At 39.2% G+C, this 19,498-nt stretch overlaps 1 protein-coding gene across 2 annotated transcripts; it reads right to left on the bottom strand.

Annotated features, from left to right (window-relative positions):
* Positions 1 to 31: 31 nt before the first annotated feature.
* On the bottom strand, positions 32 to 19,399 carry CENPI (centromere protein I). 2 transcript variants are annotated; one of them, XM_072876788.1, is made up of 21 exons: positions 19,335 to 19,399; positions 17,273 to 17,599; positions 16,844 to 16,981; positions 15,751 to 15,869; positions 14,505 to 14,612; positions 13,228 to 13,276; positions 12,874 to 12,920; positions 12,086 to 12,175; positions 10,312 to 10,440; positions 9,886 to 10,050; positions 9,505 to 9,625; positions 9,208 to 9,299; positions 8,760 to 8,877; positions 8,600 to 8,664; positions 8,018 to 8,115; positions 7,460 to 7,595; positions 5,502 to 5,626; positions 4,366 to 4,414; positions 3,975 to 4,208; positions 2,372 to 2,413; positions 32 to 1,116 (listed from the first exon to the last, which is right to left on the bottom strand). In XM_072876788.1, the coding sequence occupies exons 2-21, from the start codon at positions 17,469 to 17,471 to the stop codon at positions 985 to 987; spliced, it is 2,256 nt and encodes a 751-aa protein (XP_072732889.1). In that variant the 5' UTR covers positions 17,472 to 17,599; positions 19,335 to 19,399; the 3' UTR covers positions 32 to 984. The 2 variants fall into 2 exon arrangements, with proteins under 2 accessions (XP_072732889.1, XP_072732890.1); XM_072876789.1 differs by having other exon boundaries at positions 17,273 to 17,531; positions 19,335 to 19,397.
* Positions 19,400 to 19,498: the final 99 nt, after the last annotated feature.

Below are 19,498 nucleotides of genomic sequence, written 5' to 3'. Positions count from 1 at the left end.
ATGCAAAATTCAGTATACTCTGACCCATCTTTCAAGTGGTTATAATCTCGTTTTACAGCAGTGAAATAAAGTTCACTCAAATTTTGGAGACCTGAGTTCAGCTTCTCCCAACTTCTACTCAGAGTTAAAATGAAATGACAGGAGAAGATACATTGTGTAGCAGAGTTTCTTCAAAATGGTATGTTGGAAACATTTCACAGAATATAAATTATATATATGTACATGTATAATATACAACACGTACAGAGCTAAAAACACAAAAAGGAAAGCTACATTTGCACTTATCAATAGAAAATGGTGACCTGGTGGCAACATTGTTCAAGGGCTCAAATCATCAATAAACCATCAACTGAGCACAAAATTTTCCAGCTGCATTAGAAGAACATCATAAGCAATGTTAGCAAAAAGTCTCTTTTGGAAGCTTCATAATGAAAATGAAGTTCAGGAAGGTCAGTTTGGTTAGCCTGTTAAAAGCCAGTATGTACATGGTACAACAGGGAATTGGGAAACTTGTAGTGCTCCAATCCAGTACATATACAGTATCCCTGAAAGGCTGATTAAATTGTGTCTCATTACCTACTGTTGAGGAAGGCAAAACATAAGTAATGTTGATCCCTGACCTAAGTGAAGCAGCACTGCTCATTGCAGTTTTGAGATGGAAAATGTTTCTCAATCAAAGCAGATACTCCAACAGAGAAAAACGAGGATGAAAAGTGTGGATGATATATAACGTATGAGCTCAGCACCTTCAGACCAGAGAAGTTCAGCAGGGACAAGAGGGGGTTCAGTGTTAGTGAACCAAGCCAGCCTAAGCATTCCTTCCGTGTCTTCACTTTCTTAAAATAGATGTCAGTACAAAAATGCAGATAAGGGTAATTGCTCTGTTTCTTTCCTCTGAGGAAGTAAGAATTAGTGATAGTGACACAGTCCATTATATTTTGCTTTCCTGTTCCAGATGATAAAAAGGCTCCAGTGAGTCCCAGGTCACACTTGCACATTCCCTGCTTTACTGTGAGAGGCCTGGGAAACACGATTGATGCTGCTTTCAATAAAGACCTTCAGGCCCTTTAAACCTTGTGCATAGAGATATTCCAGATACCAGTTCCACTTCTTTCCCTATAAAAACAGAAAGAATAGTCAGATGTGCAGGACATAGCTTTGTCTCTTTCTTAGGCCAATCTGAAAAGGTCTGCAAATATCGCCTTCCACAGTTTGACAATGTTCATCCTAGTCTGCAAATACCCACAGGTATACAGGGTCACGTCCTGTTCCCAAATGCCCAAACTTTTCACTTATGTATTACACATTCTTAGCTTGAACATGACAAATCATGATCTTTTTTTAATACTGAAGATGTTTATAAATCCCAGTTCTAAAAGGAGCGAAGTCTATTGGATCAACAGTGAAGATGTCAGGAACCAAATGAACAAAGATATTAAAGCCTTCCTTCCATCACTAATGGCGATTCCTCCAGATCAGGTTTGAAGTACACTGTGATACAGGAAAAGAAGCAAACTGCCACTGTACTTGCTCAGTGGAGGATCCCTGTTCAGCTACACATCCATCTCAGAAATTTAATATTAAGTTCATTGATAATTGTCAAATGGTAAAGCAAAAGCCGTGAACGCAAGCGAAGCAAAGCAAGGAATTAATTCACTCCTTCCCATGGGCAGGCAGGTGTTCAGCCATCTCCAGGAAAGCAGGGCTCCATCACGCGTAATGGTTACTTGGGAAGACAAACACCAATCACTCCAAATGTCCCCCCTTCCTTCTTCTTCCCCAGCTTTATATACTGAGCATGATGTCATGTGGTATGGAATAGCCCTTTGGTCAGTTTGGATCAACTCTCCTGGCTGTGTCCCCTCCCAGCTTCTTCTGCACCTGGCAGAGCATGGGAAGCTGAACAGTCCTTGACTAGTGCAGCAACAACTAAAACATCTCTGTATTATCAACACTGTTTTCAGCACAAATCCAAAACATAGCCCCATACCAGCCACTATAAAGAAAATTAACTCTATCTCAGCTGAAACCAGGACAATAATAGAAATTCTGCTTCAAGTACACCAAAAGTATAACTTTTTCTGGAGCCCACAGAGAACAATAAACAGCCTTGTCCTGATATTGTACTGACTTGTGGAAGAAATATATAAAAGTCTCAGACCACTACCCAGATGACTAGATAATAACTTATCAGATGTTGATGTCCTCATGCTTGGCCCTGTTAAGAGACTGAACCAAAGTCTACAGCTGGAATTTTCCCCTTTCAAAATTTTTATAGAGCATTTGTGGAATTGGTGATTATCACCTCAACCTCTTCCAAATAGCTGCTGAAAATTGCCTATTTTCACTTCAGTAAAATAAGAAATCTTACCTTAATTAAACTGAAGTTAAAAGTCGTATCATCTGGCCAAGCCTTAAGGAGAGGGAATAAAAACAGCATCAAGTCAGATAAAAAGTATGTCCAGAGTTGCTGGGCCTCTGCTTAGTCCCCTCCTAACTCAGGAATTGCAGGTGTGCAAAGAAATTCAGAGATTATTAATCATGCTTCAGAATGGGCTTCCAGCATCATACTGTGTCCACAAGTAGCAAGGTAATGTGGAGACCCTCTTGCCCTGTGCTGCAGCATTACTGGATAGCAACAGAGAATGTTTATAGGTATCTTTAACCATTGTCTCTCTACAGTGTAAAAGCTACCCCTTCAAAACATTAAGACAGATAATTCCCAACAATGAGAAAGAGCATGAGGAGAGAACCTACTGACATTTAGATGTGTGACATTTAGCTTGTGTTCTCCGAGTTTGCTGCAGAGCAGTGCCCTCTGGTGCTCAGCACTGAAGTGCTTAAGAGAAGATGGCACTGCAAAATCTCTTTCTTGGTTCTGCAGTAGGAAGAATGCAAAAATTCTCCAACAGAAGGTTTTGGTTTGGTTGGGTTTTGGGGGGTTTGTTTTGTTTTGGTTTTCTCAGAACGGAAAGGATCTAGACAAAAGAGACAAAAAAACTAATCCTGCTACAACAGCAGAAAGACCAAAGAAAAGAAGTTGTATATAACAAAAATAAAATAGCCTCCTCTGTCAAAGACAAAACTTGGGTTTAATCAGCAGTAAGAGACAAAATACCTAGATTCAGGACACTGACAATGAGTATATAAACGAAGGCAAATTTGTGAAGTGTTCTTAATCAGCATTCTTTGCTTCAACTTTAACCTCAGGTTTCCCTTGCTTCATTCCAGGAGCCCTGCCTACGCACGCCTTCAGTCTGCCAGCATTCCTCACAAGAAAATGGCATCTTTGTGCACCCCTTGGATAGCCTACAAGACCTGATTTCTCAGAGCAGCATGCACATCTCGGAACAATAACAACTCTGGCAAGCTGCTCCCTCCACTATTCAGTAGCTGCATTGAACACATGATGGCACCCGGAATTCAAGACTACTTGCAGAACTCCTATCAGACAATAAAAGACAGCACCATATTATCTTACTTCTGTATTGAAGTAGCTACTTGTATTTCTTTTTTAATAAGCCATTCTCCAAAGCTACTGCAAGAGCCAGAAAGCACTGCTAAAAGTTCTACTGTGCGCACCTGTATACAATTTAACTACATATTTCTTGACTTTCTGGAGTTCAAATGTTTAGGTCATGCTCCATATTTTGTGGGGCAAGATGTATTACTGGGAAGCTTTTACTGAATTAGCCATTTATTTCACTATTTAGCTATTTTAGTTCTATCCTCAAAATGATCATAAGCACAAATTCACATGTAAAACCATTACATTCATGCTTTCATACCATGCAAACAAAGACTACTGAAATTGTGCTACTGATCTGACACAAACACAGAATGCCATACCACCTTTTGAAAGCTCAGTTGACTTTACAAGTCAGCCAGTACACTGAGAGAGACTTCTCTAGAGGAACTGTCAAGACAGAACATCTGGTGCTGCCAAAGGCCCAAATGTTGGCTTACACCATTACCTGCTGCAGGAAGAGGACAGCATAGCCCATCATGGCTGGGTGGTAGACAATGTTAAAACTGGTTTTGAATTCCTGCACTGTGGTTTTCTTCAGCAGTTCATCATCCATACGAAGACCCTGAGGATGAATATCCTTCTGGAATGCACTGGATGTCCACAGACAACCCACCATAGCTATTATGTACTGGTTGTACTCTTGGTATGTCTGGCTACTGAACTTGAATTGCAGTATTTTCTGAGGGACAAGAAAACAAATCGATAAATAGCATCCTCAAAGAAGCTGAGTGCTCCCTCCAGTCCTTAAAAGAATGCCGTCAGAACATCTCCTCTGGCATTCAACCCAACTCCTTGCTAAGGTCCGTTCTAGCACATGGCAGATTTGTCCACAATACCTTTTTACTCAGCTCATTTTGTTTTGCAGCCACTAAGTTGGTTCGATACCTGAAAAAGCAAACAAAAGAGAAAGTTAGGTGCCTGTAAATTTTTACTGCCTACCAGTGTTGAAAAAAGCTGGAGGAATGTATTAAGAAAGTTTATTTCCTCCACAAGAGAGATCATCAAACTTGATTGGTAAAAAAGAGACATGAAAAAGAATTCAAAGACTTTATCACTTGGCATAGGCCCACCCTTTCCAGGCAGAGCAGCAAGACACCCAATAATATTAATCTCTTAAATGATTAAGACATGACCAGTTTGCCTGGGACAGTCACCTTCATAAAGGCAATATGCAAGAATTGACATACAGCCTTAAAATCAGCAGAAAAATGCAGGGTATTTTTAAGAAGGGAGGCTTTCATTCACTAAACAGAGAAACAGAAGCCACTGGAAGTAATGCAACTTGACAGTTGTTCTATATAATATGCACTAGCTCCTCTTATTTCCCAGAGACCATCCTGTCATGTTAATTACTCTGCAGACTCCTCAGAGAAAAAGCCACATGGAGAGCCCTGTGGCAGCTGTCAGCAATTGGCTACTCTTCTTCTCACATGCAACCACTGGAACTAACAAGGCCAAGAACAGTAGCCATGTTGGTGGATCCTGCAGAGAGCTAAACAGTGCTGTCTTTGGACCCGCAGGCAGCACGAGGCAGTCCCAAATTCCCACAGAATTTGGAGGTGGCAGAAGTGCTTCCTACTCAGCACATTACAGAATTTGTACGGAAAAGCTCAAGTCTACTGGTCAAAGCACAGGAGTGAGAAGTACTATAGTTCACTACTAGTGATTCCAGTTGGCTGACTTAAGTTCTTTCAAAACAATATGGGAACTCCTTCCTTTACATATCAAAGATACAGAAATAATAGTAGCAAAGAGGTCAGAATCTTGCTATTTTGGATAACAGAATGAAAAAAAGAGAGTAGGAACTACAGCTATAAAATCCTGTATCATGAAAGCTGGGCACAACTGGAGCTTTCACCTTTGCCTTGCATTGTAAGAAAAAGTATGTTTCAGATTTTACACCAAAGTAATTTAATTTCCAAAAGACTGAAAGAGAAGACGAGGTCCCTACAGCCCACACCATTTGTAGTACCTGTACATAATGTAGCAGAGCTGATTCAAGCTGACAGAATCCATGCTGAGAAGTGCTGGGTAGAAAACTCCAGCAGGAGGCATTATCAACAAAGGCAGATTGTACCTCAGATACATGTCACACACCTGCAGGAGCAAAGCAAATCCAGGCAGATTACTACTGCCATTAACAAACCCCAAAGCATCTAAGAGCAAAAGAGAGCATGACATTGCATTCCAGCCAGCTCCATCAACTTCACCTAGGAGGGAAGGCCAGGGTGAAGCAATTCCATTTGTTTCCCCTCTCAGTATGAGACATATTCATGAGTTCATATCTCAGTCTCTGCTTCAACTGTTTAGGTATACCATATGTTTTGACATGGTTACTTGCTGAGTCAAATCTACCCAGATCCCTGTAAAAAAGCAGCAGCCATTTTTTTCTGATCTTTTAGATCATTCCAACATATGTAGCTGGGATTGCACTAGACCTGACCTTGTTCCTAGCCTGGTTTGCTGATACCAGCAAGGCAAACAGACCATACATCTCTTCCAAGTGGGAAATTAAATCTTTCTATTTCTATCTTTCTATTTAAATCTTGCTGGAATTGCATGAACACATGATAAAGCTTTGCTCTAAGAAAAGATGATATGGCCATAAAACATGGGTTTATTATCAGACTCATGTTTAGAATTTAAGGTTGAGTTTCAAGTAAAAAAGACATTTTAAGATTTCTGCAGATTTAACAAGATCTTCAGCTATAATGACAATCTTAAAGTATGGATAAACAATTGAAAGCAATATTGCTGTAACTTAACACATTACTGTCATCTATAGCTTAGCCACAGTAACTATTCCCGAAGGCATGCTCTTCAGGAAGGTATGCATCATTTTCAGAAGAGTACTGGTCTAAGCATACACATATCTAGTTACTACAGCTCAGACCATAAACAATTAAGCTGTGACAGCCCACCATCCCGAAGATGGATACTTTTTACATTTTGTTAAATTAGGTACAACAATTGTTTTAGGACTCTTTCCCCTAATCGCATAACAGACTTTTCACTAAAGATTGTTTGCCAGACCTTCACCTTTCCTCTTGCCCTCAGTACAGCTATACCATGTAAGGTATAGGCAGGTATTTGTATGTAACTGAATTACTGGTATGTTCAGAAACCTAGACTCTTTTCTTAATATCTCAGCTGCATGATTTTAGAAATCTCTAGAGTTTTGAATACATAAGCAAAACGTCAAGAAAAAATTCAAATCCTAGTTGTCTACTAGAGCACCAATAATCATATATTGAAGTGTGCATGATTCTCTGTATATTCTCATAAAATGAACATTTACTTATTTTAAACACACTGTCTTATGCAAATATTGTTGCCCATTAGTTTTGTGCATTTTTAATGGACATTTTAGTTACAAGTAGATCCCAGAACTATCACTGTTTTTTCAACTCTTCACAATTTTATCCCAATTGTAGGAACAACAACAGCATGGCTGGAGTTCAAATGGCAGTAAGCACATCTACAGAGAGGATGTGAGGAAGCTAGAGTATAGGCTTAAGCCTATTTGATGCCGCTTAGTTTGTCTACAGGACAAACTCGGGAAAAAAATTCATTTTTTAAGGGAACATTTAAGGAAAAAATCAGGATATGTTTTTTGAAATTGAACTGAACATTGCTCTTTTCTATAAATTAACATTAAAAAAGCATGTCATGCCATATTGTTACTTCCGCTTCCACAGTTCACCTCTGACTTAAAAGCAACCACTTTCTAGTAGCATATTTAGTTCTGCCTATGGATGCAACAGCAGCAGCTATCACCTGCAGATCTACCAAGTATTTGGAACATTCTTGCATTTAATCACAAAGTTCTGTAAACTATAATAAGGAAGGTGTTTTCATGCTCTAGCTTAAAAAATGCAAACAGCCTTAGAGGCTGAGGATTTTGAAAGGCAAAATGAATGCGATACATACGGTCTCATAGAAATCCAGGATGAAGTACAGCAAGAAAGTAGGATTGTTTTCCAAACGCAATGCAGCAGTAGAGATCCATCCAACAAAGTGGATCAGTTCAGCCACCACGTTTACTAGTCCAGAAAGGGTGGTATTCCTGCAGCAATGACATAACGCAACATTAGGATATACACCTCTTTGCAAATGGTAAAAAGGAAAAGTGGTAAAAAAGAAATTGAAGTTTATCCTTCTGCCCCACCAAGCATTCAGCAGCATGCATTTGTTCTTCAGTATACCCAGTAACATATTATTACCAACATCATTACAAACACGACCCAGCTGCCAGTGTTACAAGGGTTTTGACTTCTGGACATTTCAATTTTCAGTGTCAATAGAAACACTTTTAAAGAGAGAGAAAGAACAGGATTGACAAGGTAGCTTACAACATAGCAGAAACATTACAGCGTTATTTAACCTTCTAGTCAGTCTTTATGCTAGGTAATAGGGCTAGAATATATATCTAAACACACTAGTGAACAATGCACAAAACACTATTGCATTTATTTCAGACAAACTTACAAAGAATAGACTTGAGAATCAGACTCTGAATCCAGATGAATTACGTGCCAGTTTAACCAGTTCTGCAACAGCTCTTTCAGGCTCTCAAGAACACTGCACTGCAAGAGGTAGAAAGAAAACAAGTTGATGACAATTTACATAAGTGAATACTACAAACGAAAAATGCCATGAGAATTGACATATACAAGGAAAGATATAAAGAGTTTCTCAGGACCACAAAGAGCAGTGAGATAATTGCATGTCCCCTTGAACTGAATGTATGCATTACATAGCTTTTCCTGGAAAATGCAAGTTTCAAATACTGAGTTAAAACTGCAATAAAGCAAACCAACTATTGTCTTGTACACTATCAGTACTTTTTATTTCCAGTGCCCCAATTTAATTCCAGTCAAAAAATAAAGTATCTTAAAGGCACTCAAATTCCCAAAGAATTTACGTTGTAAGTATGTCTTTTACCCTCATTTGGGCACAGACTTCCCCAAAAGACCACTCTTATACAATCCCTCAGACTGCTACACCTAACACAAGTGTAGATAGCAATATCAACTAGAAGTAAAAAGCCACTGAACTCACTTAAATTACCTTAAAGTAAAGGGACGATGTGAAAAAGAGCTGTGCCAGGGGATCATAGAGATGTGACTTCATTTCTGAAACAAATGAGAAAGCAGCATATCTGTGCACAAATCCTATCCCCCAAGATCAGACACTGTCCAGCCTCACCCAAAGGATCTGCAACACATACCAGAGAAGCTGCTGAGGGGAATCCAACTCACAAGTCTGAGGATTTGTGATCGGCAGCAGAAGCCATCCCAGAGAGGAAGGCTCCTGTACAGGAACTCTTCACAGGAAGAAAATCCCTCCTACAAAGCAGAAGATGAACATTCAAAAACTCATCTCATATGCCTGCACCTTGCTATGCTCACTTCACCCTGGAGGAAGAAAGAGGCTTATACCTCCTTCCTGCCATACAATTCACCAGGACATTAAAATTATCATTCTCAGTATCATTCTCAAATTATCTTTCCTGCAGAAAACAAGGCCATCTCCAGAATATTGACTTGCTACAGGAATATGTATTTTTATTACTTGAGACACTGTCACTTCTCAGAGATAAGGAAACAGGTAGGTCTCAAAAGTACTTTAAGGGAAGACTTCATTAAACCCTTGGCTTCTACAAAACAGGCACCTACCTGTAAGAAACACTCTGTCTTGTAGACAGTTTCTAGGAAGTCCTTGAATTCTTCTTCATATCGGTTATTATCAGCCACACACCAGGTGCATTCTAAAGAGGAGAGAATACTGTATTTGAATATGGGCACAGCAAGAATAAGCACAATCAGAAACAAAATTCAGTTCTCCTCCAGTAGTTGTTTTAACACTATGGGATTATCACTATAAATCTAAATAGCAAAGTACCAGTATTGAAATGTGAAAATCCTCAGACACCCTTTACCTCCCTACCATGCAAGGTAATACTAAATTCCTACCTTCCTGAAGAGTCTGGCCCATCCAATAGTAGAGCCTCAGGTAAATAGATTCATCTTTGATGCAATTCATGTAGTGAAGCAATAAAGGGTTTGTTAGCACTGAACCCATCTGGGAAGGAAACTGCAAGAGAAATCAAGAAAAGAGTTATTCAGTATTTACATCAGCAAATTGCCAGAGAATCTCATTCTATCAGAGTTGCCCAATCCTTTTACCAGAAACAAGGCCATCTCCAGGACTCATTCATCACCCTCAGGTAGGACTAGATGCTCTGTCAGAACTATGTAGCCCACACACTATTCATATATAAAGAGGGCATACAGGAATATCCTTTGATCTCTCAAAACATTCAGTGAGCTTACCAAGACCTTCCTGAAACTCACCTCTAGATGGTGGATATTTTGTAGGAGCTGAGAAAAGGTCTGCAGCTGCTCCACTGGAAAAGACTCATTCGTACTGTACAAATCAACATGGTTCTTTTCCCTGTCCTCTTCTAAATTATTTTGGTTTGTACTGCTTGCAGGTATAATCAACTGGGTATTCCATTTCTGTAGAAAAGAAATACAAATGAATAGCAATGACTCTGTTTCCAATGCAATCAAGTGCACTTGTGACCAGCGTTCCCATAAAGACCTTGTTTTGCAAAAAAGGTATCCAGGCTTTCATTACAACGGGAATGCTGCATTTCTATATAGCTACTCCACCCTTCCCAGTGCTGAAATAAAGCCTGACTCCCATTATTTGCCAGTATTCGTAATGAAAACAGATGCTTGGCACCTTCTCGGGTCTACCTTAGGCCCATAACTTACCCTTTTTCGTGACTGAGGTTGAGCTGTGCCTAAAAACAGCAGCTGGGACACTGGAGAGTTTTCCTGGTTTCTTCTCCTTACTGTGTTGATTGCTGCTTTCCATGGGCCCTCTGAATTCTTGAAGTAAGTCTGAAAACATAAATCAGACATCTATGCAAGAAGCCAAACTAAGACATAAGCGACAGAAAGATCAGTTTCTATCCTGATAAATGTCACCACAGTGATATATATATACACTCAACTCTGCTTGACAGATCAAGAGGCTAGCTTTTCACAGCACAGAACTCTCATCATTCCTCAGTTTCATAACTTTCTGACTATAGTTCAACAGTTATGCTTTTATTTCCTTCTGAAATGATGTCCCCTTTTTCAGAAGGGATCTCCAACACTTCTGATTTATAATCCTCATTCAGATCAATCATCAATTCATAGAGTAAATCTCAAGTATACATTAAAATAAAACATGACCAAGGTATGCTTATGCAAGTTACTAGGAAAACTTCCCAAATTCAGCATCAGTGATATCCTGCCAAACAGAACAATTCAATAAGTAATCGAATTCTCAAATTAATGTAGATACTACAGCTAAAAAGAAGACTGGAAAAATGAACCCAGCACCTTTTCTGCACAAAACTTACTTTTTGTCACTTCAATTGCAATCAGTCTTTAAATCCTAATCAAGTTCCAAACCATCACAAAAGTATTCAGATTGGTTTTGGCCTAGGTAATCAAGCTTTTTTTATACAAGTTAACACAGTGTGTTCATAAAAACAGTTGAAGATGTATTTGGGTTTTAGTTGCTAGTTATTTACTTCACTTCTGTGCATGCCAAAAAATGTAAATTATCCAAAAGATGACTGTGCAGCACAATGCAAAGTATAAATTTAGAGAGCAATGTAAGTACACAAGCAGACTGAAATAAAACAAATTTTCTTTTATAGAAACACAACTTGACTACATTAAATGTCTCTTCTAAAAAATACATTAAATGTCTCTTCTAAAAAATACATTAAATGTCTCTTCTAAAAAATACATTAAATGTCTCTTCTAAAAAATACATTAAATGTCTCTTCTAAAAAATACATTAAATGTCTCTTCTAAAAAATACATTAAATGTCTCTTCTAAAAAAAACCCAAACAAACCTTAAGTCTATCCCAATGAAGTACCAAAAGAAAATTTGCTGCAGAATTTAGGTCTCACCTGCTGCTATTTTCTGTTACATATTCAGTTTCTGCTACATATATTCTACTTGGTCAAAGGGCTAAGCATACATGCAGGCCTCTCTAAAAGCGGAGTCATATTTTTTGCTGTTACCTTGAGGCTCTGACAAATCAGCTTACCGCATTTTTCCCCACTTTTCTTCTCTTTCCTATGACATAGACTTTCCAAGTGGGAAGTTACTAACTTCCATTGTTATTTGTACTTGAGAAAGTCAGCAATTTGGACAATGCCTTGTACAAATAAGACAGTTTGTTTCTTGAAGAACTTAACATTGTGTGAAACAAGTCAAAACCAGCAAGAACACCAAAAGGAGGATTAAAGTAATCCTTATAAGGATAAAGGTAGATGCCATTCCATTCCAAATCATCTTATTGTGCTGAAGAGGAAACAAAATGCAAGGCAAGGAATCCTCTTCTAAACCTGATTTTACTCAGTGAAAAGAGGAAATAGAATTAATCTTCACCACTAAATCATGCTATGGCTTAAATGGAAAGCTTGGTACAAATACTGCTGTAAGTACTGGTTCCAAATAGATTAAATCTAATTCCTTACCTTCATTTTCCCAGGAAGGGTTATGGTCACGAGCTCAGGACAGAAGAGTTTGTAAAGAGACAGTAGAGCCTGCAGATGAGACTGCATTCCCTGTCAAATAGCAGAACAGGAGGAAAAACATGTGGGGTATGTTTTAAATATGGAAACTGAATACTGTATTCTGGAAGCAAAAAAACCCCAGTGATTACTAAAAGCTTTCTAAAGCTACATGTCAGTAAGTAACCATAGATGAACAACTGAAAATTAAAGAACAGAAACTGTGTCAATTAAATACCATAGGAAAAGGATTGAAGAAGGAACTTTCTGTAGTCATAACTCTAATAAAAAGGAATTTAACAATCAAAACTATGAAAAATAGTGTCTTCTACTGTCTAAATGCTCCAAAAACATATTATTATAGCTACAGTTTTTTCTTACAAAAAAGGGAGCAAGATCCTCTAAAATCTTATATTTCTCAGTCATTTTTGATACCACATGAAAAAGGAAGATTAATAGAAAATTAAAGATGGTAATAGATAAATGAAGCTGCCCCTTGCTTCAGAGATTTTACCACACTTAGCCATAAACATATAGGTTTGTGCATGTCATAGCATGGGTTCACAAAACACAAATGAAAATTAAGGATGCACATGCAAGATAGACAAGGCCCGATGCTACAAAGACTACAACTTACAATTCCAAGTCTAACCCTGTCCTGAGAGACACTAGCCACTCTTCTCCATCCTGCAGTCTTACAAGCTGCATTATTAACCACAGTTCAAACTCTACAAGATTTGAAATCGACTCACCATTTTTGCTTGGAGGTCAAGCAGTCTCCTAATCCGAAAAGGCTTGACTGGAAATACAATTAAGAACATAATGGATTTACAAACCACTGTATAAGACATTTCAGCAAAAATGCAATATCACTTTTATTATAGAAAGTCATGGCAAAGCAAGCAGAACCAGTCAGTTTTATTTCTAGGCTAATAGACAGGTTTCCAATTCAGAAAGTGTTACACAAATCAGGCTGAACTACCACTCATGCTTCCTTGCCTTAGAAGCACTATATTGGCTACTCATTGTGTTAGCTCTGTCAGAAGAAAAGCAAACAGAATAAGAAACAAAATGGTGTTCCATCTCATACAATTGGATAGACTCACCGCTTTCTTTCCTGGTCAGCAGGTAGAGCAGGTGGCAGACATAGGGGCACTGCAAGGAAAAGGCAGCAATGAACTATCCAGCTGGTGCAGCCTACTAACCAGGATACGCTAAAAGCAACATACAGGCTTCACAAGCTAATATTGTTTCATTCAGTTGGCTGCCTCAAGTCATCACTGCATCCCCATTGGGGCAGAGCATACTTGGGGCAGAGCATACCTTACTTCCCTTAGGAAGCAGCATGTTTTTTACATCACATATGTCAATTTTATTTAGAAACATTACCGGCACTATGAGCAGTCCCTATAGTAATCAAGCTATTCAGTGAGCTTTGATCTTGTTTTCTGGAACATTTCAGGAGTCAGCAGTGAAAGGACAATTACATTTTCAAAAAGAAAGGCACCTTTGAATCAAAATAATTTATTAGAGCTTCTAACTACAGTTGAGGCTGTAAGGGTCTTAAATTAGTTTCACACCAACTCTGCTGCACTTTTGAATTGGCCCATCATGCCTGAAAATGCCATTTTAAACAGTAAGAACTTAAATCCAGTTTTATGAAAAAATTATAATTAAAGTTAACCTAAACCCATTAAAAACTTTGCAAGAAATACAACTCAGAACTTCGGGAACTTTAAAAGTCTTAACCACAAAATATCCTAAACTGAAAGAATATTAACAATTTCATATCTAACATGACTGCCAAGACCATCTTAATATGAACTGAATCCAAACACTTCAATATTCCAGCACCTGGACTTTACAGTTGCCATATAGCAGAAATCTCCTGATTGCTTGTTCTCATTTAAGCTACATTTCAAATCAATTAGAGTAGAACAGCATTTAGAGTTTCTCACTTTTAAATAAACATTGCTCTAAAAGGTTTTTTTCTTTTTGCCCAAGGTATGCAAGTCAGTTTCTCCCCAGGAGTGGGAGACTTCACCTGCTGATGTCTGACATCAAAAGCAATCCAAGAGACTGCAGCATCATAGTTTGGGAATTTAGACAGCATATACTGTCACTCTGTTTGTGATGCAGAATAGCAGTTCTTGGAAACATGTTTAAACAACCAGACCACAGCACTGAAACTAAAATAATCTTACAGTACTTCCCTGTTTCTGAACCTAAATTACCCAGCAATCTTAGAAAATAAATTACAGCCATCAGAAAATGGTCTCTAACCAACAGCTACTACAGACTAAATTCTAGCACTAATATGCATACTACTAATGAACTTTTAGGTTTATTTTGTCAATTCCGTATATTCTTCAGCTCTCCTTACCATCTTCTCATCTTGCAGGAAGGAAAAGAAGAAACCATAGAGGGCATGAAGTTGTTCCTTGTGATCAATGAAGTCAAACACTGTGATCAGCCATCTTAAAAAAAGCAGCTGCAGATAGGAAAAAAGCCATATTACATTAAATGATGGGCAAAAGCAAAACAGACCAGTCACTAGCCAATTTAAGAGACACAATCATTAAGGATACATTCCACTCTCAAGGACAACCAGATAGCTACAGATGAACAGGGATAATTCAGCTGTGGAAGAAAGCCTGCCAAGGGCACCAACTGCCACATCAGAAGAGAAAAAGCAGCTCAGTTCTGAATACATGCTAACCCTCAGATAGGATCTGAGGGCCCCTCACTACAAGAAAGACATTGAGATGCTGGAGCATGTCCAAAGAAGAGCAACAAAGCTGGTGAAGAGGCTAGGACACAAGTCTGATGAGGTGCGGCTGAGGGAACTGGGGTTGTTTAGTCTGGAGAAAAGGAGGCTCAGGGGAGACCTTATCGCTCTCTACAACTACTTAAAAGGAGGTTGTAGCAAGGTGGGTGTCAGTCTCTTCTCCCAAGTAGCAAGTGATAGGACAAGAGGAAATGGCCTCAAGTTGCACCAGGCGGGGCTTAGATTGGATATTAGGAAAAATTTCTTCACCAAAAGGGTTATCAAGCACTGGAACAGGCTGCCCAGGGAAGTGGTTGAGTCACCATCCCTGCAGGTATTTAAAAGACGTGTAGAAGTGGTGCTTAGGGACATGGTTTAGTGGTGGACTTCGCAGTGTTAGGTTTACAGTTGGACTCGATCTTAAGGGTCTTTTCCAAACTAAATGATTCTGTGACGTAAACCTTTGAGCAGACTACGTGAAGATGAAAGGACTGTTTTGCTAACATTAAGTTATATTGCCACGGCCCAGGTACACAGAACCTAAGGGATACCTTGCTGAAGTTGGTGAAGAATGAAGTATTTGCTGAAGTATTTCAGAGAAATGTTGGTGGAGAAACCATTCCTAAGGAATTCAGAGACACAAAACAAGCAGGAACTGCAAATTTCCACTCATACTTAAAAAGTATTCCTAGGTTCCCACTGCCATTCCAGCAATGGGTGCCTCTGCCAATCTTTCTAAATGACAGTATCTTATGTAAGAACCTTGTACATTAAAACCTCAGGATTTTTGCTTCCTGAAAGTAATCTGTCCTCATCATTCCTGTGTAGAAGCAATAACTACTGTAAACATTTACTAAGGTACCTGGATGTTGCTTGAGCATTTGCTGACACAGAGCCAAGATACAGATGAAACCACAGAATTTTCTGGTATTACTGAGGCTGGAACCAGGCTCTTCAGTAAACGAGTATTCACTGTATCAGCTGGAAAACAAACGAAAAAGTAAGATGGTGCTCATGTACCAGGGTCTTTGATATGGTTTTGCAGCTTAGGTCAAAATTCCCTCTGGACAAGATTATTCAGACCTTCATTGCTTAAAGTAACAGTGCACAAGAATCTAGTAGGGACTTACCTATACCTCAAAAAATTATGAGAAATATTTCTTCCCAGCTTAAAGAAAGAAAATGGAATATCAAGTATTTTAGTACTGAAATAGCCTCTAGACTCTTGGCAAGACAACCAAAAGTAACACAAATTTCTGGTAATATTAAACGACCAATTCCTTCAGCAAAAGAGTATATGACTGTCAGCCAAACATCAACAGATTAGTGTTCTAGAGATAAGCTAGTAATTTTAAATCAAGAAAAGCACTAAAATACTTGCATAATGGGGAAAGAATCCTGCGTGTTCCTCTTGGGTTGGAGGGAGGGGAAAGTTTAGGGTTTTTTCATTGAGTATTTCATTATTTAGAAGTATAAATGGTGGCCACCATTACTAAGAAAGCAGCATGAGAGCTGCACTGACACTGCTGAATTGATCGTTAGGATCACATTTTAATTTTAGCAAGTTTCACTAATACAGCTATGTCAGTTTGTTCAGTTATTTTGATCTTGGGGAAAAGAAACCTATACAAACAGTTACAACAAGGAAAAGACACAATGGTTGCTAAGGACACACTTTAAGCCTTTCAGAGACCTACAATTACAAAGGAAATGAGCTTTTCGAAAAACATTTGTAACAAGCCATAATATTCTTCTGTGTATCACTCCTCTGTAGCAAGAACTGAGGTTATTTTTAGCATGAACTCAGAAATTACACTGAAGCATGCCAGAAAGATTAATTTTACGCTAAAGTACCTAACAATACAGTCACCATAAACACATTATCTCAAGCAGGTTTGATTAGAGGGGAGAGATACATTCACAGAAGACACACTAGCAGTATATAAACATTTTACCAAGTTTGCCACTGAGTGCCACGTTTAGCAATACATCAAATCCTTCAGGGGGTAACCCTCTTTGCAGGGCAATGCTTTCCACAGTATTCAAGTGTTTCTGCAGAACATCATTCTTTTTCAGTGAAACACGGTCTTGAACTAGGAGGAAAAAAAAAAGACAACAAACAAAAGGGTGAAACAACTTTTGAACTGAAAATGAACTATTTTAAACTTCTCTGAACTGTCCCTACACATATTCCTTTTTGTTGGGTTCTTTACATAGTAACAGAAAGGGGAAAACCTTTTAAGACATTAAAGAAATATTACAAAGCTCAGGCATGAAAGAGGAAAAACAGCAGGTAAAATTAGATATTTATTATTATTATTATTATTAAGAAATTAGTTATTATCTTTTCAATCCTAGGTAGCTAACCTTAAAATTACGCTTACCTTTCTCAAAGTAGCTCAAAGCTTGCTCAAGGGAGTCTTGCTTGCTGTCATTTTTCTGATCATTAGGAGACTGATCATTCTGGACACTTTTTTCAAGGTCAATTCTCCCTCCTTTTCGCCATGCAGAGAGATCAGTTTGATTTTTATGGTGAACTTGCAGAGGCTGCTTTGGGGTCTTAGAACTCTGTCTTCGCTGCATCTTTTCAGATTCACAACTGAGACTGGAGAATTTTACTCATTTGTCATGTGGGTTCTAATCCTTCATTACAAAGAGGCAAAAAAACAGATCAACCTCCAACAGCTGAAGAACATCAGAGAGACAGTTTCCTGCAAGAAAATAAAAATTTATTTTCCTGACAAACAGATTTTAGAGGGATCTTGCATAACGTAACAGAGTAACTTCAGAGGAAATCATTTAGAGCCACCTGCCCCCCAAAAGATCAGACAATATACTCAGAAGATGCACAGACAACAGTGGATCAAAATTCCATTTTCTTTCATTAAAAAAGGGAAGAAAAAATTCACAAGTAAAAATTAACACAAACTCCTTTCAATTTAAAAATTATCTGATAAAATTTTATACAGTATTTTGATCTGAAAATTAACATAACCAGAAAGTTAGTAAAACACAATCAACAATTTTCTTCTGAGTTTATGTTGCACATTATCAGTTTTATTACTTGTATTGTGTATGCCAATGTAATCAGTCAAGAGGTCATGATCTCCTGCAAGGTAATCCACAGATTTTAGAGGATCATCCTCTAAACACTTATCATCCTACTTTACAAAAATTAGATTCTTCTGCAGCCTTTGTACCTAGCAGCTAGGATTGAAAAAAATATATAATTTTGGTAAACTTCCAAGTGAAGCACAAGAGCTACCAACACTGCAAAACTGCCTAGCTCTGGGTGGCATTTTCTCCTCAATATGCTGGAGAGATCAACTTTTTACTGGAAATTTAATGTGAAATTTTGCTACAATTTCCTGGATTTGGTAGAGTATGCATGCATGTCCCTGGATTGCTGGAGCCTATCTTTTGCTTTCCAGGTTTCCTGACACAGTAGAACAGAATGATTTTTCAATTCATACTCCCTCTTCAGCTCTCACTTCCTTAAGATGTTAGAATCATCCTTATTTTCCTGTAGGTTTGTTTGTCACTAACTTCCCTGTGCAGCATACTGACAACAAATCTCTGGCTACCTAGCACAAGACCTCCTCTGAAGCACACACTGATATACACACACAGGGCATTCACATTTACAAATGAAATCTACTGACTTCAGGTGAAATGTACCCCTCAGTATTAAAAGACAACACCAAGCACATCAGTACTCCCACAAAGATGCTTTGCATGATAGTGACTAACAATAACTGAGATGCTTCAAAACAGTGAAAATTCCTGATAGCGACTATACTGTGTTTATATTAACATGAGCTAGACTGACATGTAAGAGTTGCAGAAAACCCCAAACACTCTGGAATCTTGCTTGTTGCATCTTGAATCACCTGAGCACACTGTAAATGGTTCAGGAAGCAGATCAAGCTAACAGTCCTCGGTTACCACACTCTGGAGTACAACAGCTTTCTCACAAATTCTTTAGCACCCGCTCTACCTGGTTTTTTTTTTTTTTATGTTGTCTTGCAGGAGTTCTACCAGAAAGGTTTGGTGGGAAAGAGAGCACCACCGACCTTAAAGCAGAACTAACAGACAGGCTGGAACAGCAGTTCCTACTAACAGCAAACCCACCATTGCACAGCTCTTCAGTACTAGACATTTCCACACGGGTATTTGGCACGAACATCCCTTCCCCTCCTCCCCAGCCGACGCACGCACACTATTCTCCCTCCAGCTCCCCACAGCGGCTTTCCCCAGACGCTCCCGCAGAGCCCTCTGTGATGCTCTGGCCACCTGACGCGGGGAGCGGCCCTAAGGGGAACGGAGGGAGCCGAGGCCCTCCGGGCCCAGCTCCACTGCCGCACTCAGGCACGCCAGCTCCGGAGCCCCAGGAGCGGCAGCAAGGGCCCCTCGCCCCGGGGGAGAAGCCGCCCCCGTCACAGTTACCTCCCGCCAGCGCCAGCTCCAACCGCCCCGCAGTTCAAACCTCTGCGCCACATACTACGCATGCGCACTGCCCGCCACGCAGTGCCGCGGCGGCCGATGGGCACTGTCCCCCTTCCGCGCATGCGCAGTGCCACACGAGGTGGGTTGGAACGGCGGCGCTTCCG

Source organism: Ciconia boyciana, chromosome 12 (assembly GCF_034638445.1).
Source record: "Ciconia boyciana chromosome 12, ASM3463844v1, whole genome shotgun sequence".
NCBI classification, from domain to species: domain Eukaryota; kingdom Metazoa; phylum Chordata; class Aves; order Ciconiiformes; family Ciconiidae; genus Ciconia; species Ciconia boyciana.
Note: the sequence above shows the minus strand (reverse complement) of the source record. Positions and strands in the feature narration are given on the sequence as shown.

Coding starts and splice junctions, on each gene's coding strand:
- CENPI (XM_072876788.1), bottom strand. CDS start 17,471: ATGCAGCGAAGACAGAGTTCTAAGACCCCAAAGCAGCCTCTGCAAGTT. Junction 14,613..15,750: donor AATGCTCAAGCAACATCCAG/GTACCTTAGTAA, acceptor TCCTATCTGCAG/CTGCTTTTTTTAAGATGGCT. Junction 1,117..2,371: donor TTAACTTCAGTTTAATTAAG/GTAAGATTTCTT, acceptor CTGTTTTTATAG/GGAAAGAAGTGGAACTGGTA.